This window comes from Manis pentadactyla, chromosome 10, assembly GCF_030020395.1.
Source record: "Manis pentadactyla isolate mManPen7 chromosome 10, mManPen7.hap1, whole genome shotgun sequence".
NCBI classification, from domain to species: domain Eukaryota; kingdom Metazoa; phylum Chordata; class Mammalia; order Pholidota; family Manidae; genus Manis; species Manis pentadactyla.
The window spans coordinates 70,723,142-70,750,081 of NC_080028.1; the positions used below are offsets into that span (position 1 = coordinate 70,723,142).

The window sequence follows — 26,940 nt, forward strand, 5'->3', positions numbered from 1 at the left end:
TGCCATTATGCAGCTATTATTGACATTCATCAAAGTATTAGAGAAGATATTAAGTAAAATTTTCAGACCAAAATGGGGGTACAAAAGAGGTTTGAATAAAATTTAAAGTACTTGTTGATAATTAGGAAACAACTAGGTCTCCAGAACAGTGATTCTTCAAAATGGATCACATAACTGGCCAATAGAGTATTTTATCTGCAAGCCACTGCATTTAAGGAAAAAAATTTAGTCACTTTTGGGGAGTCCTTTATCTCTCATTTCTCTGGGGCCCTTTGGACTGTGTTGCCTCCTTTCTTTGAAGGAAGATGAAAACTGACTTCAACGTGCCATTGCCACTCTGTTGTGAAAAGCAAAGGAAGGTAGCCCACAGAAAACCACAAAGTCCAGTGTAAGCTGTTCTCCAGTGAACAGGAACAAGACTGAAGTTGGTCAGCTGTAACAGAAACAGAAAGTAAATTAGGGCTCCTTGGAGACCAGAGCTGTGAGTTAGCATTCTCTGCAGTTCGAAACTCACCTGTACAAAAGGCCAGTATATCAGACCACTCTGGAACAAAGAAAAACTTTTTTAGAATGCCTGTCAGTCATACAAAATAATCCCACAGTTCATTCTAGAAAAGATTAAAAAAAACCAGGCAGGTAGAATGTGGAGGTGGTATTACATTTCAGACTAAGCTGATTAAATTAGACTACTTCAAATCTCTCAAGTGGGAGTGTGAGGCAATGGAAAAAAACTGTTAGGTACAAGATATTTATATGAGTTATAGTCACAGGTCCAGAATGAAAAGTCTACCAGAATCACTACCAATTCTTAGAAAACTACTCTCGAAATAACAACATATATTTATATATGCAATTTTCCTGTTAGCCTAAGCAAATGATAAAAGAATATATTTATAAAAGGATCATCAACAAATGTGTAATGATATATGCCAAACCATTCCTTATAGATTTGCTAATAATATATTCTATTTCATGCTAAATAATAAGGTTAGCAGGCATTTTTGTATATGACAAAATCTTTTAAGAGATTTATTTTAACAGGCTTTAGCCTGTACATGCTAACAAAAAGATCATTCTGGTGGCTTTTTTTAAAAGATAGGTGTCTTCATACATAAATTATATTTTTCCAAAACCTATACGTTTTCAAGATAGTCCTTTAAAGTGGTATTATTTTGGTACTAGAAAGGTAGCATTATTTTCTTTTTTTAGCTAATTTTAATTTTCTAAAGTTTCTACCATAAGCCACTGCAATAGAAGCTATTTGAAGTACATAGTCATTTAAGAATTTATTATTTAGCAACAATGATCAGAAGACTAAATCCATCCAAACATGGTTTTACTTCTCATGGCAATTATTTTCTTTCAGAATTTAGCATCATGCAGTGCACAGGCCATGTTCCTACACCATTCCCCACTGAAAGGCAGGACTCCTCAGAGAAATGGCTGATTTCAGGGCCATGGTAGGACAGGTACAAGGTGCAAGACGAGCCGAGAACATGTTGTTAGGACAGAGACTAAGGAAGTGGTTTTAAAAAAAAAGATGGGACATGTCACAAGGACATAGGAGCCACACTGAAGGGGCTCTCCCTGAGCAAATCTGGGACACCTGGTCACCAAACATGCTTAAACATAATAATGAATTATAGACCATTGAAATAATGAGAACCCCTGAATCCTTGCTGATACAGAGAAGTAAGTACATAAATAACTTGGAGAGAAGAGCAGGCTCTTCCTTATAAGAGAATGCTGACTGCCACCCTCAGAACATGGGATCAGGCTTGGAGTTGGAAACTCATCACTGGTTGACCATCAGAATAGCAAAGACTGAATCAGGCAGGATCTCCCCTGGATGCCAAATCTGGAGGTGAGGTAGGGATATTCTGATGGGGAGCAGGATATTCATTTGTAGAATCTTAAAGTGCCTCCCGACAGATCACTTAGTAGTTTCAAGGGAAAAAATAGTGACTATGCAGTAGAAAAACTGGACACCTTGACCAGGTGGACAAAATGAGTATCTCCAGTTGGGGCAGAAGGGCATCGGGTGACTTCTGCTGAGATAACCTTGAAAAGGACACATCACCGCCTATGCAGTATTCCAGCCGGGAATGCATAACCAGCATCTAATCACAAGGAAACATCAGACAAACCCCCAAAAGGAAACAATTTTTTTTAAGGAAGTAGGACTGTATTCCTCAAAAATATCAGTGTTGTAATGGATTTTAAAAGGGCTGAGGAAACATTGTCGACTAATGGGACTAAAGAGACATGAGAACTAAATGCACTACCTGATCCCAGGCTGGATCCTTGTCCTGGAAGGAAAAGAAATGCCATTAAGGCCCTTAGATGGTCAATTGAGAAAAATGGAATGTGGGTGGGAGAAGAGATCAAAGAATTATTGCCATTGTTAAACTTCTGGAAGTTGGTGACAAGGCTGTGGTTATTTTAGAGAACATCTTTACTCCTGGAATATTTTCTAAGTATCTAGGAGTAAAGAGTAATTCTGTGTATAACTTCCTCTCCAATGACTCAGAAAAACATTAGACAGAAAGATGGATGGATGGACAAATAGAGCCAACAAATAGTAAAGCAAATGGGGCAAAATGCTAACAACAGGTGAATCTAGGTAAAGGATATATGGGTGTTCTATAAACTCCTCTTGTTGCTTTTCTGTGAATTTGAAATTATTTCCAAATTAAAGTTTATAAAAACTATAGGAAAGGAGAAAGTAATATCAGCTATATTACTGAGACAATTGAGCAGGGGGCTGATTCCTCAGCAACAAAAAACCAATTCTAATCTCACATATCCCTTGGGCTACAGGAGAGCAGCTGGGGCTGATTCCTCATGGAAGCTGCTTTTCTTCTGACAGCTAACACTGTGCTAAGGTTCATTGATCAAGCTTGAATGGAGAGCCTAGTTTTAACCTAACTTCTCCCACATCTAATATCTCTGGCTCTGAGCTCTCCTTTGTGCATCTGGAAATCTCCCTTTAAATATCCCAAAGGCACCTGGAATTCAACCTTTCCCAAACCGAGCTCAACTTTTTCCTCAAATCAGCTCACCATCCTCTGTGTCCTTCCTCAAATGACAAACCACCGTCCATGCAGTTACTCAATTCAGAAACCTGGCAGTCACCCTGTATGTGTCCTCACCGGTTACCCTGACTTCCGATCATCCAAACCCACCACTTCTACTGCCTAAAATGTATTATTTCTAAAATCATTCCTATTCCTACTTCTTTATTATTTCTTATGCGAACTTGATTATAATAACCCCCTAACTGGTTTCTCTTGCCAGGATTACTGAAGCTCAAGATCCTTGGCATGGCATTCAACACCCAGAAAAAGGAGCCCATATGTCTTCATTAAGGGAGAAGAAAATGAAGCAGCTGCAAGTCCCCACTTAGAGCCTCTTTCTTACACAATTCTGCTTGCTAGCTCTTTTTTTTTTTTTTTTTTGCTAGCTCTTTTTTAAAAATATTAGACATATGTATCTCCATAGGATCTATGATATAGTGGTAAAACCTGGCCCTTTTTACAAAAGAAAATCGAAGAAAATGACACTTGGAGGTCCGCACAGGCCCACAATTTCTGCACCAAGAGAAGTAACAAGAATTTTGAACATTCTTGAAGAAGGAACTGTCCCTGAGCAACAGGGACTGAGGGGAAGCACGCGACTTCAACCATCCCTGTCATCTACCTCCAACCATCAGGTGGGCATTGCAGGTTCTGGGGCTCGGTGTCATTCAACAGAAGATACTACAAGCAGTGCGAGTAATGGCGGGGTGTGGCTTGGCATGGCTTTTGATAGAGAATTAAGCACATGGGAAGCCCTAAGCTAGGCTGTGTACATTCTGCAGTCCTGAAAACTGACCTTACTGTGGTTAATAGAATCAAACTTGCTCTAGGCCTGAGATGGAAAGCACCCTTGATGTTGCCAGACCATAATATGTTGGTCAATAAATCTTCATTGAATAAATTAACAAGTATCTGTAAGAGTGAACTGTGTACATTTGTACTGAGCCAACAGTATAACAGATGACTTGCTTCAAGCCTAGAAATAATCCTGGAAAATATCATCCTTCCCTGTAAATACCTTTTGTCATGTTAAGAAGGACCCTTTCATGGGTATTTAGCAGAATACACACCTGGGACATTGGCCATGTCCGTGGGAATGATTCCATTAAGCCACTCACATTCTACTATGCCTATTTTGCAATGACCTCACTAATGAACTAAATAAAACCTCACTAAATGAAAATTCACTAAACTGCGACTACTGAGAGTAAATATAAGAACATCAGAAGTCATTGTGAACATGGACTAAAATTCAGACTATACTGATTTATAGACTCTCTTAAAGTATAGACACTTTTAAGGCTTCTTCTCATTCATCTATCAAAACAAACTTAAGATCTCTCTGTCAAAATATTGTATCCTGTGCCAGCCAACTGCAGCCTTAAATTAAGAATGTTTTTATTAAAATGCATTTCATGCTTAAAATGTACTAAAAAATCTTGGTTACATTTTCAAGTCTGTCCTTACCTTATATGTATTCCAGAATTTCTGTTTCAGGTCTAAAAATATGTCATCTTTTCCCTGGAGAACACTCATACCTATTTGCAAATACACACACCAGAAGAATTTTAAAGGTTTCAGTAGTAAGAAAACTATGTAGCAGTTCATGTTTAAGTTTCCTATTCCAATATGCAAAGTAACCACTAGTATCAGTCATTTATCCAGTAAGTCCTTTCAGACCCAACAGTGAAAACAGAACATAATCTCCATTCTAACACTGACAAATTTTTTAAATTGAAATATAATTAACATGCATTACACTATCAGTTTCTGGTGTACATCACAGAGACTCAATATTTTTATACATCACAAAATGAACCCCATGATATGTCACCATACAGAGTTATTACAATATTATTGACTATATTCCCCACAGTATTATTGACTATGTGTCCATTGCATCCCCACAACTTATTTATTTTAAATTTAAGTTTATTAAAATACAAAAACATATTTGTTAAAAAACAAGTTTAAAATAAATAATAATAAAACATATTTAATTTTAAAAATTAAATTTAAATGTTACGTTCATTTTAAGTTTAATAAAGCCTCTTAATCTGTTTCACCTATTTCTCCTGCCACCTCCACTTCCTCCCGAAACCAAGTTTGTTTCCTGTAGGTTTTGTTTGCTTATTTTTTAGATTACACATAGAAGTGCGATCAATCAGACAGGATTTCTCTTCCTCTTTCTGACTTATTTCACTTAGCATAACACTCTTTAGGGTCATTCATGTTGTTGTAAATGGCAAGAATTCATTCTTTTTTTATGGCTGAGTAAGATAAAACTAGATAAATTTTAAAGAAATGATAAATATGAAGTGACAATAGCAGGGTATAAAAGTGTCAGCAGAAAAGAAATACTTTCAATTATAAGAGAATTGGCAAAAACAGCAGTGTTAGGATAGTAGACCCATTGGTGACTTTTCCACCTTCCAAACTTCTTATGAAATATTTAAAAATTTTTAAATTTAATTTTCTACTAAAAAAAAAGGCTGACAGACCCTGGGTATTCTGGTAACTACAAATTTTTCTTTTAGTATTATTCTAATCAGAATTTGGGAGCAGAACACCAACTCACCCTTCCTAAACACATTTGAAAAATGTCAATGTTCAACAACCCAGAAAAGAAATTCAGGGAGTAAAAACAAAACCCTCCTATTTTAAGAAAGATGTAAAACTAAGAGTGTTTTTAAAATCCTTCCCCAACTCTTATTAGGAGGGAGGGGAATAAGAGCTTTTTAAGTCAATTGCAGGGGATTATTAGAACAAGACCCATTTTTAAAAACCCAGCCAAATATTGGTAATATCAGATTCCACTTACCCAACACTAATTAAGTGCTAAGCAGTTTTTGTGCATTATTTCATTTGAACCTCCTTACAATCCACCCAGATTGGCAGTTACAGAGGAGGAAAACAGCTCAGAAAGGCTGACAGTGGACCAAGTCCAATGCAGGTGTGAATTCCGAGCCCTCTCTCAATCTCTACTCCAGTTTCCCAAGCTGGCACAAAGGATCGTCTGATAGAGCCCATTTCCAAGTCAGAAGTAGCTTGAGCAAACTTCCAGCCCATGCCCTTCCACCTTCCCCTTTCATCTCAACGGGACAAGGAAACTGGGCCAGAAATCTAAAAAGCAAGACAAAGAAGCAATCCATAGAGAAATCTGTTTCAGGGGCCTTAGGCTTGAACCACAGGCCTCCTGAAACCCTGTGCTGGCAGCATCTTCCTGGTTTCACACCCACAAGATTAAAAACATGGCATGGATTTTGTTGTCTTTGGGCAAATTACTTAACCCCTTTGAGTCTCAGTTTCCTCATCTATAACATAGGAATAATGAAAGGACCTGTGCCTCCCTGGGCTGGTTGACAATTAAATGGGAATCTGGTTCCGAGATGCCCAGCTCCCAGCTCCCAACCCCTTCCCTGGTGTACAAGGGCACCCTACTGACAGGCATGAGGAACCTGTTTGCAAGTTAGGCTGTTTTCCTGCATGCGGAAAGGAACAAATCTGGCTCCCCAAAATAAGATCCACTGGGCAGCAAAGGTTTCTTCAAGGTGGTGTTGACCACCTAACCTGGGTTAGAAGGCACCAACAGCCACTGACAAGAAGACCCTCTTGAGGGCACCTGTGACCCCCAATGCCAAGGCCAGGCCCAGGACCCTTGGATTTTCTTAGGGAGTTGGTCCCCCTCCCCAGTCCACTCTCTTCCAGGCTATAGAAATTGTTATGAGGGCCCTAAAGAAGGTTCCAGAAGTCAGACCCTCAAGCCCCAGGGCGATTTTCTGAGGAGGGGTCTCCTGGGATCCTTCCATACATAGATTTGTTCATGGCAGGGGTCTGAGGTCCCCTCACATGTTCTGTGGCTTTTGACAAGGGAATGGAACCCCCACAGGAAAATCACGTTTCCAAAGCAGGACTAGGGCCCCAAGCGTGGATTTTCTGGGGAACTTGGCTGGACGTTGGGTTCCATCCACTCTATTCCCAGGATCCGAAGCCCTCACATTTTGTTGGTGTGTTGGGAAGGAGTGTCCACCAGTGAAAAGGAGGGCCCATAGCCTCGGGTATGGATTTTCACAGAAGGATGGGCGCCACCCCACAACTAGATGGCAGGGGTTGCAGCTGCTAAGGCTACATGCTGGGGTCTGCTCGACATTCCAGGGGGCTTTTTCAGGGTTAACCCCCATCCCTGCCACTGAAATCTGCCACCGACTCCGTGCAGAGTCCGAACTGCAATCCTGGCCCCTGAATCCCTAAACCGCGGAACCTTGGCCCTCTAGTCCCCTGCCTCTCCGGCCCGCACTCCTCAAGTTCTCCTCAGCCCTCTTCATCCCCGCTCCCCAGGCTTCTCAGTCCTGGCCTCTCGACCTCCAGCTCCTGATCTTCAACTCCTTTCCCTCCCTCCCCACCCCAACTCCCGGCCCCTGCTTCAAGTCCCCCAATCCACGATTCTGGCCCCCTCGACCAGCCGGGCCCCTCACCGACGTAGAAGGCAGACAGGGCCACGGGCCCGCCGAGCGCCTGGTCGCACACCACCTTGGCCAGGACAGCGCGCGGCGCGCGGCCCGGCAGCGTACGCTCCAGCAGGCGCAGCCACACGTAGTTGAAGTTGGCGTGGAAGGCCACGGCCAAGGTGGCCACGCGCCGCGTCTGCTGCCAGTCGGCCGGGCCACCCTGTAGGCGCTGCTGCAGCGCGTCGCCGGCCGAGTAGAGCGTGGCGTAGAGCAGCACGTTGGTGGGCCACGGGTAGCGCTGCGCCGTGCGCAACAGCGCCCGCCACCAGCGCGTCATGCCCGAGCCCGGGCGGTGCTGGCCACTGCCGCGCCGCCGCTCCGACCCTGTGCCGGCTGCCCTGGCCTCCCGGGGGCCTCCTGCCGCCGCCGCCCCCGCCCCCTCCAGATGCTCGACAGCGATTGGGCATCCCGCGCACACCCACACGCGCCCGCCAATCCCGGGGCCACCAGCCGTTGTGGCCTGAGAGTTTGCAATGGGGCTGGTCCACATAATGAATGACCCATTTACACGAAATGTCCGGGATAGGCAAATTCGGACAGGCAGGCAGGACCCTAGGGGTTGTCAGGGGCTGGCGATGGACGGGGGAGAGGGGAATGCAAAATGACTGCCAACTGGATGTGGCTGTTGGAGTGAGGAACATGGAGTGGTGATGGTTGCACGGAAAATAATGTATTTACAGGTTCTGGAGCGCTTTTTTGGAGCAAGGAACAAGTTCTGTAAATGGAGTGGTGATGGTTGCACGGAAAACCACTCACTGCCCGTTAAAATGAATTTGCTGCTGTATGAATTATATCTAAAAGAAAAAGATTTAAAAAGAGGGGAAGAAAAATTTTTGAAATAAAAAAGAGGGGATACTAAAACCCAGTTACCAAGACAAGGGTGTATTTTAAATGGTTGCATGCAAGGAATTCACACTTCCAACACACAATACACACTGACTGGTGTGTGACCCTGGAGACAAATTCTTAAGTTAAAATTTGAGGCCCTTCCTGAACGTGAAATGGGGCTCAATGAACCTATTGCCTTCTCCTATTTAGAGTTTGTGATTGGATGAATACTGCTTTCCAAAATATATGCTGAGCTCCCAGGCTCTGTTCTAGCAGCACAGGGTCCCTGGAGACCCACAAAATAAATGTTATCTCTGACCTCATGGAAATCATCTCCTCCTTGCTTCTTTTCCTCATTTCTTAAAATTTCCTTCCCTGTCACATAAAATCTCATTCTCTCTTTTACCCTATTTAATCTAATTTTTAATTTTTAATTTTTATTCTGAAATAATCCTAGATTAGAAAAAAGGTGCAAAAATAGTAGAGCTCCCATACACTCTTAACCTAAGATTCCCCACATATTGTCATCTTATATCATCATAGTACAACTTTTAAAACAATGAAATAAGCACTGAGGTAATATTATTACCTGATCTACAGACCTTGTTTTAATTATTGCCAAGTGTCCCAATAAAGTCCTTTTTCCAGTCTGGCATCAAGTCCTGGATCACTTTGCATTGATTGTCACAGATCATTTTAGTCTCCAATCTGGGGCACTACCTGGCTGTTTTAACAACTTCCTCTGTCAACCCCACAGCTTTTGACTGACTTGTATCCATCCACAGATTCATATATTGAAGCTCCAAAATGTACTAGTACCTCAGAATGAGACTATATTTGAAGATAAGCTCTTTAAAAAGGTGACTGAGTGAAAAAAGAGGCCTGAAGGATAGGCCCTAGTCCACTCTGACTGGCGTCCTTATAAGAAGAGGAAATGCGTGCGCAGGACAGCACATGCGCAGAGAGAGGATCCGTGAGGCCACGGTGAGACAGACGGTGGCTATCTGTAGGCCCAGGAGAGTGGCCTCAGAAGAACCCAACCCAGCTGACAACTTGACTTTGGACTTCAAGCCTCCAGAACTGTGAGAAAATAAATTTTTAACCCACCTAGACTGTGGTATTTTGTTCTGGCAGCCCAGGCAGACAAGGATACCAGTTCTTGGGAATCTGCCCATTTCTGTGTTCTTTGACCCTTTCTTATCTGCCCAAAGTCAATAGCCTAGCATCTTCCAATCTCTCTTGTCATTCCATGGTCACATAATCTTCTTATTCTGCCCTGCCTGCCTGCCTCCCTCTTATTAAGACCCTCGTGGTTAATTTGGGTCACCTGGATGATCCAGGATAATCTCCACATCTGAAGATCTTTACTTTGAGGGTCATCTACAAAGTCCTTTTGCCATGTAAAATAATGTATTTACAGGTTCCAGGGATTTAGACATGAACATCTTTGGAGGACCATTATTCAGCCTACTGAATTCAGCCTACCCCTCTATCATGTATTTCTTCCCTATAATCCTTTTAATCTCCTCTAACAACAAGTGATCATGTTAGCTGAAATCAAACGACTCATTTCACAACACATATAGAACAGGACTGTTTATCCAGCCACTCTTTCATTCATTCATTCAATTGATCGATTTTCATTGAGCACTATTATGACCCAGGCACTAAACTATGTGCTTGTTGGCAATGATTTGTATTTGCATGGTTCTTTTTTGGTATCGTTAATGTACAGCTACTTGAACAACATTATGGTTACTAGACTCCCCCTGTTATCAAGTCCCCCCCACATACCCCATTACAATCACTGTCCATCAGTGTAGGAAGATACAATAGAGTCATTACTTGTCTTCTCTGTATATACTGCCTTTCCTGTGTCCCCCCCACTACATTATGTGTGCTAATCATAATGTCCCTTTTTCCCCCTTATCCCTCCCTTCCAACCCATCCTCCCCAGTCCCTTTCCCTTTGGTAACTGTTAGTCCATTCTTGGGTTCTGTGAGTCTGCTGCTGTTTTGTTCCTTCAGTTTTTGCTTTGTTATTCTACTCCACAGATGAGTGAAATCATTTGATAGTTGTCTTTCTCTGCTTGGCTTATTTCACTGAGCATAATGCCCTCTAGCTCCATCCATGTTGTTGCAAATGGTAGGATTTGTTTTCTTCTTATGGCCAAATAATATTCCATTGTGTATATGAAATACATCTGCTTTATCCATTCATCTACTGATGAACACTTAGGTTGCTTCCATTTCTTGGCTATTGTAAATAGTGCTGCAATAAACACAGGGGTGCATATGTCTTTTTCAAACTGGGCTCCTGCATTCTTAGGGTAAATTCCTAGAAGTGGAATTCCTGGGTCAAATGGTATTTCTATTTTGAGTTTTTTGAGGAACCTCCATACTGCTTTCCACAATGGTTGAACTAGTTTACATTCCCACCAGCAGTGTAGGAGGGTTCCCCTTTCTCCACATCCTCGCCAACATTTGTTGTTGTTTGTCTTTTGGATGGTGGCCATTCTAACTGGTGTGAGATGATATCTCATTGTGGTTTTAATTTGCATTTCCCTGATGATTAGCAATGTGGAGCATCTTTTCATGTGCCTGTTGGCCATCTGAATTTCTCCTTTGGAGAAGTGTCTGTTCAGCTACTCTGCCCATTTTTTAATTGGCTTATTTGCTTTTTGTTTGTTGAGGTGAGTGAGCTCTTTATATAATTTGGATATCAACCCCTTATCGGATGTCATCTATGAATATATTCTCTGTAGGATGCCTTTTTGTTCTACTGATGGGGTCCTTTGCTGTACAGAAGCTTTTCAGCTTGATATAGTCCCACTTGTTCATTTTTGCTTTTGTTTCCCTTGCCTGGGGCGATATGTTCATGAAGAAGTCGCTCATGTTTATGTCTAAGAGACTTTTGCCTATGTTTTTTTCTAAGAGTTTTATGGTTTCATGACTTACATTCAGGTCTTTGATCCATTTCGAATTTACTTTTGTGCATGGGGTTAGACAATGATCCAGTTTCATTCTCTTACATGTAGCTGTCCAGTTTTGCCAACACCAGCTGTTGAAGAGGCTATCATTTCCCCATTGTATGTCCATGGCTCCTTTATCGTATATTAATTGACCCTATATTTTGCATGGCTTTTTTAAGAAAATCTAATTCCTGCCCAAATTAGAGGAAACTGTGGTCTTCATGATGAAAAAAAGAAAATTTCCCTAGTGATTCCAATGCAATTACCTTAACCAATTTGTTAGAAAAAAGAGCAAAATTGGAGACTGGACAAAATTGGAGGCAGGAAAGTGAGGTGAGAGAGAGATTAGGTTTGCCAGGTAAAATACAGGATGCCCAGTGAGCTTGGAATTTTGGATGAACAATGAATAACTATTTCGTGTAATTATGTCCCATGTGATATTTGGGACACACTTACACTAAAAAATGTTCACTGTTCAACTGGAACTCAAAATTAACTGGGTGTCCTGTATTTTTTAAATTTATTTTGCCACATCTGACAGCCCCAAAGGCATGGGGCTGACATTCATGGAGAGTGCAGTGCATATGTCAGTTATCTGTGAGATGCTCTAAGCATAAGCTCATTTGCTCCACCCAGAAACCCAGTAAGGTAATGGATTGGTAACAATCTATAGATGTGTATCTCCTCCAAAATCCATGGGGATCTTTACCAAGCAGCTCAGCCTTACATACTTGAGTTGAAAGAAACAAATAAATCCTTAGAAGACTGAGATGGTTTTACATGTATTGCTGTATATTTGTCTCTTCTAAAAGCAATTTAAAAATTCAGTAAAGACAATCTATTTACTCAAGCAAACATCAAAGAACCAGGTGGCCTTCGAACAAGAGGAGATGCTCCAAGATAAATTGATTCATTACATTGATGCCTCATTATCTGTGCAATCTGTGATTCCAAGCCCTCTGGTAATAATGAGGCAACACATTCATCTAACATTAATATCTCTGAACAGCGGGGGATAGCAGAAGAACATAGTGCTGTGTTAAATATGAGAGGAGTTTTGTTAAGAACTCTGTCAGCAGCAAATAAGCACTGATGTGGGAACTGAGTTTCAATTTACAACTAAGGATCACATTAAAAATACATTAAGACAGTTACAATGAAGTTTATTGTAACTGTTATTATTTCATTTTATTTTAATGAATCGGGGTTTAATAAGAACCACCAAGTGAGCCACAGTGTGTCTAAAATCCATCTTCTCTTGCTAATCCCAAAATTTCTATTGACAAACCAAAGGCACTTAAAAGATTCCAGGACCAATAAGTCTATTTTCCAATGAGCAGAGGAAGGAAAGTCCCAAGACCACCCCTCACAAAAGGTTACTGAAATTTCTCAAACCCCTTCAGCATTCCACCTGACACATCGGTTATCTTTATGGGTGTGAGCACAGAGCAGGAACCTGAAGCAACTGTCTTCCCATTGTCACCTGAAATGAGGCTTGAGGGAAGCTGACAAGGAAACCGAATCTAATCCTCCCTCTTTCCCAATTTCCTCACCACCAATCCTTCCTTCCAGAGGCTGCATGTTCTTAATGGAGAATTTCTCCAGCAGCGATCTGAATGGGGGTGTGTTGATTTGAAGCTGGGGATGCCCAGCAAGACAAGATTTTTGCTTAGTGTGGCTACAGATGAATACAAAGAGCTATGCTTTAATGCAGATTTTAATATAGTTTTCTTTTTAAAAAACTTTTCTTATTTGGATGGGTTTGGGGGAGAGGGATTGAAATGATAGCAAGGGAGGTAGGAAGCACCATCATTGCTTGCTCCCTATATGAATGCACACATGGAGAGAAAGAACAGGCGTTCCAACTGGAAAAGGTCAGAAGGGGAGGTTAGAAGGAGGAGGATATAAGCCTGCTTCTCACCAAAGCCGTTATTTCTCTTGTTAGCAGAATCAATATTGAGCAACTGTGCCATGAAATCATTGCATCTCAGCTCAAATGTGGAAAACCTATGCCTAAGAATTCAGTCTCTATGACTTGAGAAACTGTTACACGCTTGACATTGACACAAATTATGTGAAAGTTGCTTGGATTAATATAATGGTTTTCAGACCATTTTAACGGTACCTGTTAAAGTATGAGGGTAAGATTGCATCCATTCTTCACTCTTGTTTAGAAGTTTGAGACACTTCACCATCTTTCTATCCTCCCCCAAGTAGAATACTACAGTGTGGCAACAGATTTCTTAACAGGGATGTCGAGCATTATGGATTCCACCTGCAACTTGGTATCTTGAAATTGTACCATTTGGAAGACATATTTGAAGTAGAGCATTTCTCTGGCTCAGGATCTGTTTTCACCAGCATTATTTCAAGTAAGTATTCTGCCCACAGTTGGTGTGGGATAATAGAGCAACCAATTAAATTAATTTCATTATTTTCTACTGTTAAGCTTTGGGAAAAGAAATTGTTTTATCCTAAAATACATAAAGAAGTGATAAAAATAAGAATCTGAAATTATGAAAAACCCAACATTACAGGAAGTTTTAAAGACCGTGCATATTCAAATATGCAAATGAATTGAAAATTTCCACATAAAAGGTGAATTAATTAGTTTTCTTCTCCAAGTTTGCTTTTTGAACCTCTGAAACTTCAATTACTATCGAAAATGTATGACTCTACTAATATGTGAAAGAAATAACTAATTAATGGAATAATGGTTTAGAGGTTATTTTAGTACTCTTCAGTCTGATTCAATCCAAAAAGGTAAATCACATTGTAATTAGAATAGGAAAAGTTTAATACAGTTGATTCTTATTATTTGAAGTAGTTATAGTCTATCAAGTTGCTATGAACACTGAGTCAGCAAGTGTGCTGAACCATTACTATTAGGGGAAATACAGGGTCTAGGTTCCTTTGAGAACTTTTCATCAACTGACCAATGCATACATAACACTGCTTTGTGTTTCTGTGTGTTTCTGTTGGAGGACACATTATTTAATATGCATTGTTGATTCATTATTGAACTCTCAGCCAACAACATTATAACTCCTGCTTCAACATGGCTTATCTAACACAAGTATTTTCTATATAAGGCGCGTCACAGCCCTCTTGCACTTAGGAACACTAGACAGCACTGCAGAACTATGCTGGGTGGGGCATTTAAAACAGTGAAATCACTAACAAAAGGCGCAAAAACCCTTGGAACTTCCTGAGCAATAAGAGCAATGGGAGCATCTTTTTCTTACCATATTTGGTTTTCCTTACTCAGTTCCTGAAAGTTCCACAGCCTTAGAGCTGAAAGGAGGGTCTTGTTCATAACAAGCCCCCTTCAGCCACACCTGAGTTTTTGCTAAGGAAGTGCTTTTTGGAAAGCTGCTGAGTATGGGAGCTGGTTGCCTGGGGAACCAACCATGGGTTAGAGGGTAGGAACTTTCAGCCTCATGCCTTGACCTCAGGGAATGGAGAGCAGCTTGAGATTGAGTTCAATCACCAATGGCCAATGACTTAATCAATTATACCTATGCAATGAAGCCTTCAGAAAAATCCAAAAGGTCATGTTCAGAGAACTTCTGGGTTGATGAGCACATGAAGGTGTGGGGAGAGTAGAATGCTGGGGGGAGGATTGGAAGCTCCAGGACACTTCCGCATATCTTAATATATACATCTCTCTCACCTGGCTGTTTCTGAGTTATATCTTTTATAATAAACCTGTGATTTAGTAAGTAAACTTTTCTAAGTTGTGTGAGCCACTCTAGCAAATTAATTGAACCCAAAGTGGGGGTCTTGGAACTGATGATTTATAGGCAGTGAACAGAAGCACAGGTGACAACCTGGGCTTGCAATTGACATCTAACATGAGAGGAGGACAGTCTTGTAGGACTGAGACCTTAAACTGTGGGTTCTGTCAGTGTTTCTAGATAGTGTCTCAATTGAGTGAATTTGTACACCCAGCTGATGTCATAGAATTGCCTAATGAATAGAAAACCTGCACATCTTCAGAAGTGAGGTGGTGTTGTAATAGAGTACTAAGGAGACACTCAGAAGTCAGTTGAGAGACACAGTAGTTTTTCCTTACATTCTGGGAAGCTTCAGGAAATGGGCACTGGAGAAGCCACAGGAAGGATCTGAAAGCAAAACCCTTTCCACCCGCAATGTCTCTTCAGCACCCTCTACTGATAAAACATTGTACCACTGGCAAAGGAAAAACAGTTAAAAGGCCCAGATCCATTTTTAGAGAGCAGGCAAAAATAGATTTGGAGCTGGGGGATGATACTTGTACTATTTAATGTTATTTTCTAAAAAAATGATTCTAGAATAATTTTGGAAAACAAAAAATGTTGAATTAAGAAAATTAATATTTCTACAATTAGCCACTGTTCCCACTTTTGGTTTTTTAAAAATCTTTTCCAAGTATTCATATAATATTTCCTGTAAAAAAGTTAAGCTTATATTATACATACTATTTTCTTACCTACCCTTTTGATTTAACAACAATCACAACAATCATCTTTCCATGTCAATAAGTAGGTAACTATATCACTATTTTAAAAGGTGTGCTTTAACCAATTTTATTATAATTTAATCAATTTCTTATCATACTGCTGGATATAGGTTGTTTTAAATGTTTCACCATTACAAATAAAGCTACTATTAGCATTCTTACAGTTAAATTTTTTACTTCATTATGCCTTAAATTTCTGGGAGCAGAATTTGGGACAAAACATATGTATATTTTAAGTTTTTTACTGTTACGGAATGCTGAATTGCATTCAGTTCAATGTAACTGGAAGCTACAAAAGTTTTCATAACAATTTGAAATTCTACCAGTAATGTGTGAGAGTATTTACTTTCTTCTACCCTAATTAATAGTAGTTACTATTATTAAACACAGAAAACCATTAGTTTGATAAACAGAAATGCTATCTCACTTGTTTTTGCATTTTTTGATCATTGATAATACTTACTTTTTTCATGTTTACTGACCATTTGCACATGTTTTTCTTCTTTATATATTGTGTTAATGTCTTTGTTCATTATCCTTTTTGGGCACAAAGTTTTAGAGAAGGCTGAATTCTTTCACAAAATATAAATAAATCTGAAGCAAATGAAAGTAGAATTCACCTTTTTCTACTATTTTTACCTTTTTACAATGTCCCCTAAATTTTTCAATATCCTCTAAAACTCTGCTTCAGTAAGAAAGAGTCTTAAACATAAATTGTGGTTTAAAATGTTAGTTTTTAAAAAAGTATTTTTTATATGGCTGCATCAATCTTAACATATCTGCTTCAGATTATCTAAGACTTCATGTCCAACTCTGCTCCCATGGTAATTAGATGATGATGGTAGATTCTGTGAATTGCCAGAAATGCTCTTTTCTGGCAAAGAAAGGTCCTTTGAGTAACAGAAAAATCAATAAGAATGACTTCCTCAAATTCTTGAAAATTCATAATAAATTTGTTCACGACAATGGTTGGTTTTGCTTAATCTCCTTCTATTTCTAGCTAATTATTAGTGAACAAATATCTCCAATGTTTTAGAACAAAGATTTCAAATTTACAGCCTGAGGGATGGATTCATTCATAATTTACTCTCCATTCTTTTATCCTGTTCTATGTTCCTTATGGTACTTACCACTAATTAATATTATGTTATATTGCTTTTTGTTATTTCTGCATTCCAATAGAATGTAAGATCCACACACACAGAGGCTCTTTTAATCACTGTATCTCCAGTTCCTAGAATACTTCCTTACATACAGTGGAACTCTCAGAAAATATTTGTTGAATTAATACATTCAATAAGTATTCATTGAATCTCTACTACATCCTAGACACTGGGCTAATGAGACCATGGGGGTAAAATTGCTTACTTGTCTCATGGAGTGTCTCTAAACTGTGATACTCATTAAAATCAGGTTGAAAACAATGGAAATTATCTGAAAATAAATCTGCACATTGTGTCTGTATGCAGGTTCATTATTCATTCATTCACCTACTCATTCTAGAACTATTTTTAGAGCCTACCTGCTTGTCATGGGGGACAAAGTAATATTAAAGACAAATTCTATTTCTGCAGAAATAGCATTTATACTCCATCAAGGGAGATAGACATTAAACAAATAATTAACTAAAATTGTGCTGTGTACACTGGAGAAGCTTCAGTGCCTATAAGCGCTGATGATATTTCCCTGAGAAAATGATACTCAAACTTCTACCAGAGAGGTTAGAAGTTTAACAGGAAAAAGGGGAAGCAAAATCAATCCAGTTAAAGAAAACAGCTTGTCAGGAAGGAGTGTGCATCAGAAGAACAAGGGGAAAACGACGGCTGATATCAAAGAGGTAGAAAAGGGCCACCGTACTTGTGGGCCATGTATAGGCTGTGCTCTTTATTCTACAAACTGAAGGCTTGTAAGCAGAGGACCTGATACCTCTGTTGAACAGAGTACAAGGATTGCTGTATTCAGAACGATTTGGCTACAGAGATTGCTTAGAAATCCAAGGCGTCAAGGAGTGGCAGTGAAGATCGAGATATGAACAGCTCTGAGAGAGATATAGGAGGTATGAGTGAGGGCCAGCACTGACCAGGAAGGGATGGAGAAGGGAAAGTCTGCAAGAGAGGAAGACACCGGGGTTCCCACCTTGAACAACTGGGTGGATGATGGTGCCTGTGTTGAGACAGGTGAAAGAGAATGAACGTGACACCACCACTTCACATCAATAAATGTACATAACTGGAACAGAAGTTTCAGAAACAATGATTACCCTTATCATATGTGACACATCCTGATATTCTGTATTGATTTTATTGCACTATGTTTTACATACAGTAAAATCCGTCCATATTACAAGTACAGTTCAATGAGGTTTGACAAATATTTATGCCTCTATAACCATGACCTCCGTGAAAATATAGAGCATTTCTATCCCCTCCAAAAGCTCCCTAGCACCCTGTGTATTCAGTTCCCCTCTGCCCATGACCCCAGGCTTTCTGTCATTATAGATAAGTTTTCATTGTCTAGAATTTCACATAAATTGACTCATACAGTATATGTATTCATTCCTATTTGGCTTCTTTTCATTCAGTGTAATGTTTTTGAGATTCATCTATGACAGGGGTCAACAAACTACTGCCTATAGGCAAAATCTGGCCCAGTGCCTGTTTATGTAAAGGTCTGAAAGGCCAAGACTGGCTTTATATTTTTAAATGATTGAAACAAAATCAGAAGAAGAATATTTCATGATGTGAAAATTATGCAGAGTGTAAAAGTCAGTGTCCATAAATAAAGCTTTTTTGGGACAGAGCAATGACTTGTCTCTTTATGTTGTCTGTGACTATTTTGACTCTACACAGAGCTGAGTAGTTGCAGCAGAGGCTGAATGGTACCCGAAGCCTAAAATATTTACTACCCTGCCCTTTACAGAATATGTTTGCCAACTCCAATGGTGTTCCAATAGTTTTGTCTTATGGCTGTTCAGTATTTCACCAGGTGGACAGTCCACAGTATGTATATCTCTTCACCTGTTGATGGATGTTTGGATCATTTCCTGATTATCCGTACTCCATGTAATGTGCTCTGATACGCTCTATTCCATTTCATTTTTTAAAAATTGCTAGGCATGACCCATCAAATTGATTTCACAATTCATTAATAATGTGATTCAGTTTGAAAAGCACTGGTATAGACAGATGTTCAGTGAAGTAGTGGAAGATGAGAGTTTGTAGAAGAATAGAAAAGAGTTTTTAGGGCTGAGTGCTGAGGAAATCCAACAATTAAATATTGGGCAGAGGAAGAGAGAACCCCAACAGAGATGGAGAAGGGGCAGGCAAAGGAAGAAAGAATCAACCAAGAGAGTTTATCTTGGGAAGCAAGAAAATGCTCGGTTTCAAAAAGCAGATGAATATCTAGACCCAGTGCAGTTGAGAGGTGAAATGCACTGAGATGATTTTAGTGCGACTGTCTGGGGTGAAAGCAGCTGAAGCTAGATTGAAATAAGTTGGTGGTGCATGTGGTGATGCATATTGAGACCACAAATGTTAACTGGAAGGGGATGCAGATGTAGTCTATGGAAGAGTTTTTGTTTGTTGGTGTTTTGATATAAAACCCATAAGAATGTTTAAAGAACACTAACAGGTAAGTATAACTTGAATTTTACAGATCAGCACACCGAAACAGTAATTTATTAAGCAACTTGCCCAAGTAGCTTTCACGTACTCAGGTTAAGAGCCCAGATTTATTTGGAGTTGAGTATGAGCTCTTACAGTGTGCTATTCAACCAGCCAGGAAAAAGCTGGCCCGTGCATGATCCAATATGTATGTCTTTGATTTAAAAGTCTACAGTTGAGAGAAGACTTTTACAATCATTTGTAGGCTTCTTGGGAGGAAAACATGGTTTTTCATTGAGTTTTGAGAAAAATGAGAAATTCATCTGTTTTTATATCAGGTGAGGCTTTGGTCCATATGACATTTCTAGACAGGAAAATCACTAAGCAGTTGAAGTTTCAACCTTAGGATATTCTAAAGATAGACAGAAAACCCACATTGAGGGACATTCTACAAAGTATTTGGCCTGTACTCTTAACCTGTTGCAAAACACAAAGACTGAGAAGCCATGCTAGACTTTCTTTTGCTATCTAGGACTTTACTGGGACAATTTTCAAAGTCTGAATGGAGACTATTGATTTTAAAAAACTGTATAAATGTTAATTTCCTGACGTTATTACTTGTACTCTGGTTGTAAAGGAGAATGTCCTTATTTGGGGGGAAATACACATGAAGTTATTTAGAGAGTAAAGGGCATCATCTGCATCTGACTACGAAATGATTCAGAAAAAAATCAGTGCGTATTTACATACATTTATTTATTTAGAGAACAATGAAGCAAGTAAGTGTGGTGAAATGTTAACATTTGGGGAGTTTGGGTGAAGAGTTTAAGAGAATTCTTTGTACTTTTCTTGCCCCTTTCTTAGAAGCCTGAAATTATGTCAAAACAAAAATAAAAATGAAAAAGGATGATACAAAATCATATCTTGGAAACCTTCCTTGGATATAAAAATAAATATGGTATAAGAAAACTCACAGGTCTTCTATTTTAGGTCATAATTCATGTAAATTAAAGACTATTAGTGCCTGCTCAGAACACAGAAAGAGAAAAAAATGGGTACATAGGTACTATGTCACTCTGGATGAAGAGAACACCAGCTCTGAATGGTCCCCCAAATTTCAAGCCTGAATCTGATTAAACCTAGACCAAACTACCCATCTGCAGGATATACAGAGAATGGAGGAAAATCCAGAGGAAATTCTAGAACAATAATCTGATGTCTTCAACAAATCAATTGCAAAGGAGAAGAAAAAAGAAAGAGGAAAACCTATAGATTAAAAGAGAATAAATACATATAATTTTTATTTTTTAAATGAAGATAAGTTACAATATTTAGGGATGTGTAGTTGAATGATAAAACTACAAGGCATGATTATTGTAAAGGTCAGAAAGAAGTTATTTTTTCTCGGGGATGGAGAGTCCAGGGATGTTTTGGGAAGGGACTCCTGAAGGGCTTATGGGGGGTCTGAGGCAGTTCCTTTCACAGGGGGTGAAAGGAAAGGAGCGACACACAGCAGCAATTCACTGGAGAATTCCGCTTTATTAGGGAAAGGTGCTAGGTTATATAGGAAGGGGCATGGGGTGATTGTGTTGTCACTTCTACGGGTCTGGTGGCTATTGGCTACGTGCTGGGATTAGGGGGGAGAGAGGTGATTGGGCTTCAGGTGGCGCCAGCGGGAACCAAGGACCTGGAAGAGAAGCAGGAGGTTCGCCATCTTATGGGTGGGGGCCCTTCATTCCCCCCTTTCTCCTCTATGGGGTTGTGGACGTTGCTTTCTCTCTGACTGCTTCCTGCTGAACGGGGGCGGAGAAGGGAGTGAGGGCTTGAGGACTGGGAAGAAAGGGTTGATAGGACTCCCCACAGTAAGGACGAGTAGATGTGGACTTCTTCAGGTTGGAAATCAATGAAGGTTCCCTGTAACCATAGGTCGAGGACTTGTTGATTCCAATGGTGCCAGGAGGATACATGTGCCAGAAGCCAGGCGTCTGCGGCCATTGTTTCCAGGAACAATTTCCAGCGGAGAGAGGGGTCCATCTCAGCGTGTGGTGAGGAGGTTACTTGAGGGTGAGGGATCTTCTGTGGCTAAAAGCTGGTAGTTCCTGAGTAAAAGCTGGTTGAAAGTTTGATTAGAGATTTTACCGACTTGGGATTTGATAAACTTTACTATACAAGGTAAGAAGAGACAGGCGAGAAGAATGATTATTATAGGGCCTGCAATGGGCCACAGCCAGGTGAGGAAGGGGTTTGTTAGTATTGAAGAGAATGGGTTGGAATTGGAAGCAGAGTGGAGGCTGGAGGCAAGGTCGGTGAGTTTGGTAATGTCAGTTTCTACAATGCCGGATTTGTTGAAGTAATAGCAGCACTCTTCCCGAAGGAAGACGCAGGTGCCGCCCTTTTCGGCTGTAAGCAGATCTAAGGCCGGCCGGTTTTGAAGGGTGACCTTAGCTAGCTAAGTGACCTGTCTTTGGAGAGAGGCCAGGGAATCAGCAGTGGATATCAGGGCTCCCTCAAGTTTGGCGTTGAGATCTCTAATTGCCCATAGAGAGTGACTCAAGGCTCCTCCAGAAAACCCTGCCCCAATGGCTGAGGTGGTCAAAGAGATACTGACAATGATGGGAAGGAAAGCAGCCCTTTTTGTGTGTGAGGGCAAGGGAGGTTGGAGCTCAAGAAATTCTGCCATGCTGTAAAGTGTAAACTGTGGGATTAGGGTGACAAGAATGCAGGGTATATTGGAGTTGGGAGGCAGTGAGTTGAAAAGACTGCCATTACACCAAAAGAAGTGACCTGGTTGTGTAAAAGTCTTAGAGCTGGAGGTACGGGTGTAGATAGAGAGACAGTGAAGTGCGCTGGGGGGAGGAGGGGTTGGGCCTACACAGTGGTGGATGGTGAGATTATCTGCATATTCCAGTTCCCATAGGGGTATGTCTGCCAGGGGACAGAAGGGTTGTCCTTCTGCATGGAAGGAGTAGTTGGAAATATTAAGGGGCACGGCGGCCAGCAGTGGGCACTGTAGTGATGTGCACAAGAAACAATTGGCGGTGTTGAGGGTGTGGTTGAGAAAGATGGTGGTGTCTTGAATGAGCTCTAACCAAGAGTAGGAGTGGGGGTAAGAAGATGAAGAGGCGCCATCAAGAGTTTGGACAATAACTTTTTCAGAATGTCCGATGTCTGATGCAACTTGAGAGATCTGGGAATGAGAGGGAACATACTCTCGAGAGATATGAAGGGTACCGTGGGGGGTCGAGGACCCCCCATAGTAAACTGAGGCTGTGACTCTGGTGGCCCATCGAGAGTTCTAGGGATCTGGGATTGATAAGGAGAATGAGCTGTTGGGATATTTTATGAAACGGTTGGAGAAGTAATACTGTGGGTACCAGGAGTTACCCATGTAGTGAATGATGCAAGACCTGTAGGGACGTGTAGGTGTCTGGCCATCACCTGCAACAGGCTTGCTTTTGGTCATAGAGGAAGCAGAGGTAGGGAGAATAAAGGTAGCTGCTAGTGAACACTTCGGTGGAGGGAGGAGTGGAGGTATAAAGGCTCGGAGCAGCCTTTCAGAGGGCAGTCTGATGTGGCAATGAGGGTAGTAACTTTTGTTTGATGCTGTGTGTAAGTCTGTCTGACTTTGAATTACCATACAAAGGAGGCTGGGGTGGCAGGGAAGACAATAGGAATGAGGGGGAAAAGCGAGAGAGCAGTAAAGGAGGAAAAAATCATGATTCGGGTATGGATGCAAAGGGGGTGAACGGGAGTTGCGGCGTTTCAAGGGATCAGAGGGATGAGGCATGGTAGAGTAGACAGCGTCTTGGGCTGTATCCGAAGGACTCTGGATTGTGACTGATGGGTCTTGAGTGTCCAGAGAAGGTGGGTCCTGGGTGTTTGGTTTCAACCTGGAGATATGAATCCAAGGGGTGACAGAGTTATCAGGCAGTAAGAGCTTGGCGGTCGAGGGGGTGCAGAGAATAACTAGGTGTGGACCTTCCCATTTCAGGGTGAGAGAGGGCCGATCCTCTGGCGGCTTATAAAACACTAGTTGGCCTGGCTGTAAGACAGGAGGATTTTGGGAGGCGGATGGATCAGGAAGGAGCCAATCCTGATATTTCCACAATTCGGTGCGGAGGAGAGAGAATAGCAGAAGGGCCATATTGGGAGGAATCGGTCCTTTGTGGGAAGGGAGCCCTGGGGGTAGAATTGGGCGGCTGTACATGATCTCAAAGGGTGACAAGAAGGAAGGTTTCTTTGGGAGGGCCCGAATGCGGAGTAGAGCTAAGGGAAGTAGGCGAACCCAGTCAAGGTGTAGTTCTAGAGATAGTTTGGTCAGGTTGTCTTTTAGAGTCCTATTGGCTCTTTCTACTTTTCCCGAAGCCTGTGGTCGATAAGGACAGTGTAGATGCCAGGGGAGTGAGAGTGACTTGGAGAGGTTCTGAATGATTTGGGCAGTGAACTCAGGGCCGTTATCTGATTGGAGGGAAGTGGGCATCCCGAACCTAGGAAAGATCTGGGTGAGGAGGATAGAGGCAACTGCGGACGCTCATTTGTTAGTGGTGGGGAAAGCCTCGACCCATCCTGAAAATATATCTACTAACATGAGTAGGTATCTGGTACGCCATATGGGGGGCATGTTAGTGAAGTCTATTTGCCAATCTGTGGCGGGGACATTACCCTGTGCTTGATGAGCCGGGAAGGGTCGGGCCTTGAGGGGGGTATTAGGGTTAGTGCGTTGGCAAATGGTGCACCTGTGGGTGATTTGGTCAAGTAGGGTTTTGTCTTCAGGAGAGAGAGAAAAAAAGGATTGTAAAAAATGGATTAAGGATTGCGGCTAGGATGGAATAGATCGTGTAAGAGGTGGAAGAGAGACTCTCTGTCCTGGGAACAGAGGGTGTCTTGTGATAAGGCTAAAACCACAGGGGCAGACGGATCGCTGTCTGGTGCTTCTTCTGATAGGGCAATCGACCGGGCTACTCTGTCAGCTTTATTGTTACCTCTTGTAATGGGGGAGTCGTCCTTTTGATGTGATTTGCAGTGGACTATGCCCAGTCAGTGTGGGAGTTGTGAAGCCTCTAGAAGTTTAGTAATTAAGGCTGAATTATTGATAGAATTTCCTTTTGTGGTGAGGAGGCCTCATTCTTTCCATACTGCCACGTGAGACAAGAGAATGTGGAATACGTATTTGGAGTCAGTGTACAGTGTGAGAGACGTGTCCCGGGCCAGAGTGCAAGCTCTGGTGGCTGCAATGAGTTTGGCCTGTTGATTGGTTGTACCGGGGGGTAGGGCTCGGGCCTCGATGATGTCTTAGAGGGAGACTACTGTGTATCCTGTGTAATGGGTGCCCTCATGTTTAAAGGAGGACCCATCAGTAAACCAGATGAGGTCGGAGTGTGAGAGGGCTCCTTCGGAGATCGTGGACTGGCACGGAAGGAAGTTGTGAAGGGCTTCCAGGCAATCATGTGAGGGAGTATGAGGAGAGTAGAGTAGAGGAAGAAGAGTGGCCGGATTCAGGGGCAGGCAGGGGAGGAAAGAAATGTCTGGATTTTGGAGGAAAGAGGACAGTAAGGTCAGGAGTCTGGAGGGAGGGAGAGTCTGTAAACTTTTGTAGGTTAAGAGGTCTTTTAGGTGATGTGGGGACAGAATGGTAAGGGGCACCCCGAATGTCAGTTTATGAGCTTCCTTCCGCAAGAACTGTCCAGCTGCTAATGCCCGTAGGCAGGGGGCCCATCCCCGAACTGTGGGGTCTAATTGCTTGGAAAGATAAGCTACTGGGGCAAAGGATGGGCCATAATATTGGCCTAGGACTCCTAGAGCTTGACTGGACCTCTCATGAATGTATAATGAGAAGGGCTTCAACAAGTCAGGAAGATGGAGAGCTGGGGCTTCCACAAGGGCTTGACGGAGCTTAATGAAGGAGTGTCGGGGTGAGGAGGATAATGTTTCTTCAGGGGGGCCCTTGCTAAGGTCGTATAGGGGTCTTGCCAACAGGGAGAAGTTAGGGATCCACGCTCTAAAATACCCAGCCAGGCCTAGAAAGGAAAGGATTTCTGTCTTGGTTTTGGGAACGGGCAGGTCAGAGAGGAGCCGTTTTCTGTCTAAGGTAATGGACTTTCTTTGTTGAGATAGAAGAAATCCGAGGTAAGTGACAGAAGGGGAAGAGATTTGAGCTTTGACAGGGGATACCCGGTAACCTCTGGAAGCTAGAAGGTTAAGTAGGGAGGCAGTGTCAAGTTGAGACTGTTCTCACGAGGGACTGCAGAGTAGAAGATCGTCCACGTATTGTAATAAGGTGAACTCGGAGTGATCATGATGAAACTGTTTGAGGTCCTGAGCTAGGACCTGTCCAAAAATATGGGGACTATCTCGGAAGCCTTGTGGCAAAACTGTCCAAGTGAGTTGTTCAGAATGTCTTGTGTATGGGTCCGTCCAGGTGAAGGTGAAAAAATCTTGGGAGGAGGGGTCCAGAGGGATAGAAAAAAATGCATCCTTGAGATCTAGGACTGAGAAATGGGAGGCCAAGGCAGGGATCTGCAATAAAAGGGTGTATGGATTTGGGACTAAGGGATGGATAGGGACGATGGCCATGTTGATGAGGCGAAGGTCTTGGACGAGGCGGAAAGATCCGTTGGTTTTTTCAACAGCTAATATGGGAATATTAAATGGGGAGTGAGTGGGTCTGAGGTAATTTTTGTTTAAAAGATCTTGAATGATGGGTTGAAGGCCTATGAGGGCTGAAGTGATTAGGGGGTATTGGGCCTGACAGATATACTGAGAGGGGTCATGTAATTTGATAGAGGCAGGAGGACATAGAGCCATGGAGGGGCTTGTAATGTCCCAAACTTTGGGATTTACAGGATGTATGAGGGTGGAACTGGAGCTTTCATTGGGTAGAGGGGGTCATCGGCTATGAGAGCCATTAGAAAGGGAGTACTGGGGGCTGTGGGAGTGGATATAGTTATGGAAACATGGAGGAGAGAAAGGATGTCCCATCCTAGTAAGGGGATGGGACACTGGGGCATAACCAGGAAGGAGTGGGAGAAAGGTATGGGATTGTCCTGGATTGTGCATAAAAGATGGGGGGGGTTTTAATGAGAAAATCTGTTTACCTCCTACCCTGACTATAGGAGTAATGGCAGGCGTGGTAGGGCCCCGGTATTCCCGCAAGACTGAGAAGGTGGCTCCTGTATCTAGGAGGAAGGAGATGGGGCGACCGTCTACTGTTAAAGTAACCCTGTGCTCCTGTTTGGTGATGGAAATGGTCAGGCGAGAAGCCCTGGGCCCCGTCAATCTTCTTCTGCCAGCCCCACTACGGCGGGCTTAGGATGGGAGTTGTTCGTCCAGCCTCCCCTTCGGGTGGCTGGGCAATCAGACCCCCAATGGCCCTTTTTGTGGCATCTGGGGCATGGGGTGATAGGAGATCTGGGGGAGGGGCATGCCCTTGACCAATGTCCCTCTTTTCCGCACT

At 42.0% G+C, this 26,940-nt stretch overlaps 1 protein-coding gene across 2 annotated transcripts; it reads right to left on the reverse strand.

Moving 5' to 3' along the window:
- Positions 1 to 7,949, reverse strand: MPV17L (MPV17 mitochondrial inner membrane protein like). Of its 2 annotated transcripts, XM_036917892.2 has the most exons (4): positions 7,553 to 7,948; positions 4,545 to 4,615; positions 515 to 544; positions 1 to 433 (listed from the first exon to the last, which is right to left on the reverse strand). In XM_036917892.2, the coding sequence occupies exons 1-4, from the start codon at positions 7,860 to 7,862 to the stop codon at positions 248 to 250; spliced, it is 597 nt and encodes a 198-aa protein (XP_036773787.2). In that variant the 5' UTR covers positions 7,863 to 7,948; the 3' UTR covers positions 1 to 247. The 2 variants fall into 2 exon arrangements, with proteins under 2 accessions (XP_036773787.2, XP_036773788.2); XM_036917893.2 differs by lacking the exon at positions 4,545 to 4,615 and having other exon boundaries at positions 7,553 to 7,949.
- Between the last annotated feature and the right edge of the window lie 18,991 nt (positions 7,950 to 26,940).

What these genes read in the sequence shown, in the direction of transcription:
- MPV17L (XM_036917892.2), bottom strand. Translation starts at nt 7,862, where the DNA reads ATGACGCGCTGGTGGCGGGCGCTGTTGCGCACGGCGCAGCGCTACCCG. An exon ending in CCTGTCTGCCTTCTACGTCG is followed by an intron (nt 4,616 to 7,552) that starts GTGAGGGGCCCG and finishes ATTTGCAAATAG; the next exon opens with GTATGAGTGTTCTCCAGGGA. An exon ending in TATACTGGCCTTTTGTACAG is followed by an intron (nt 434 to 514) that starts GTGAGTTTCGAA and finishes TTTCTGTTACAG; the next exon opens with CTGACCAACTTCAGTCTTGT.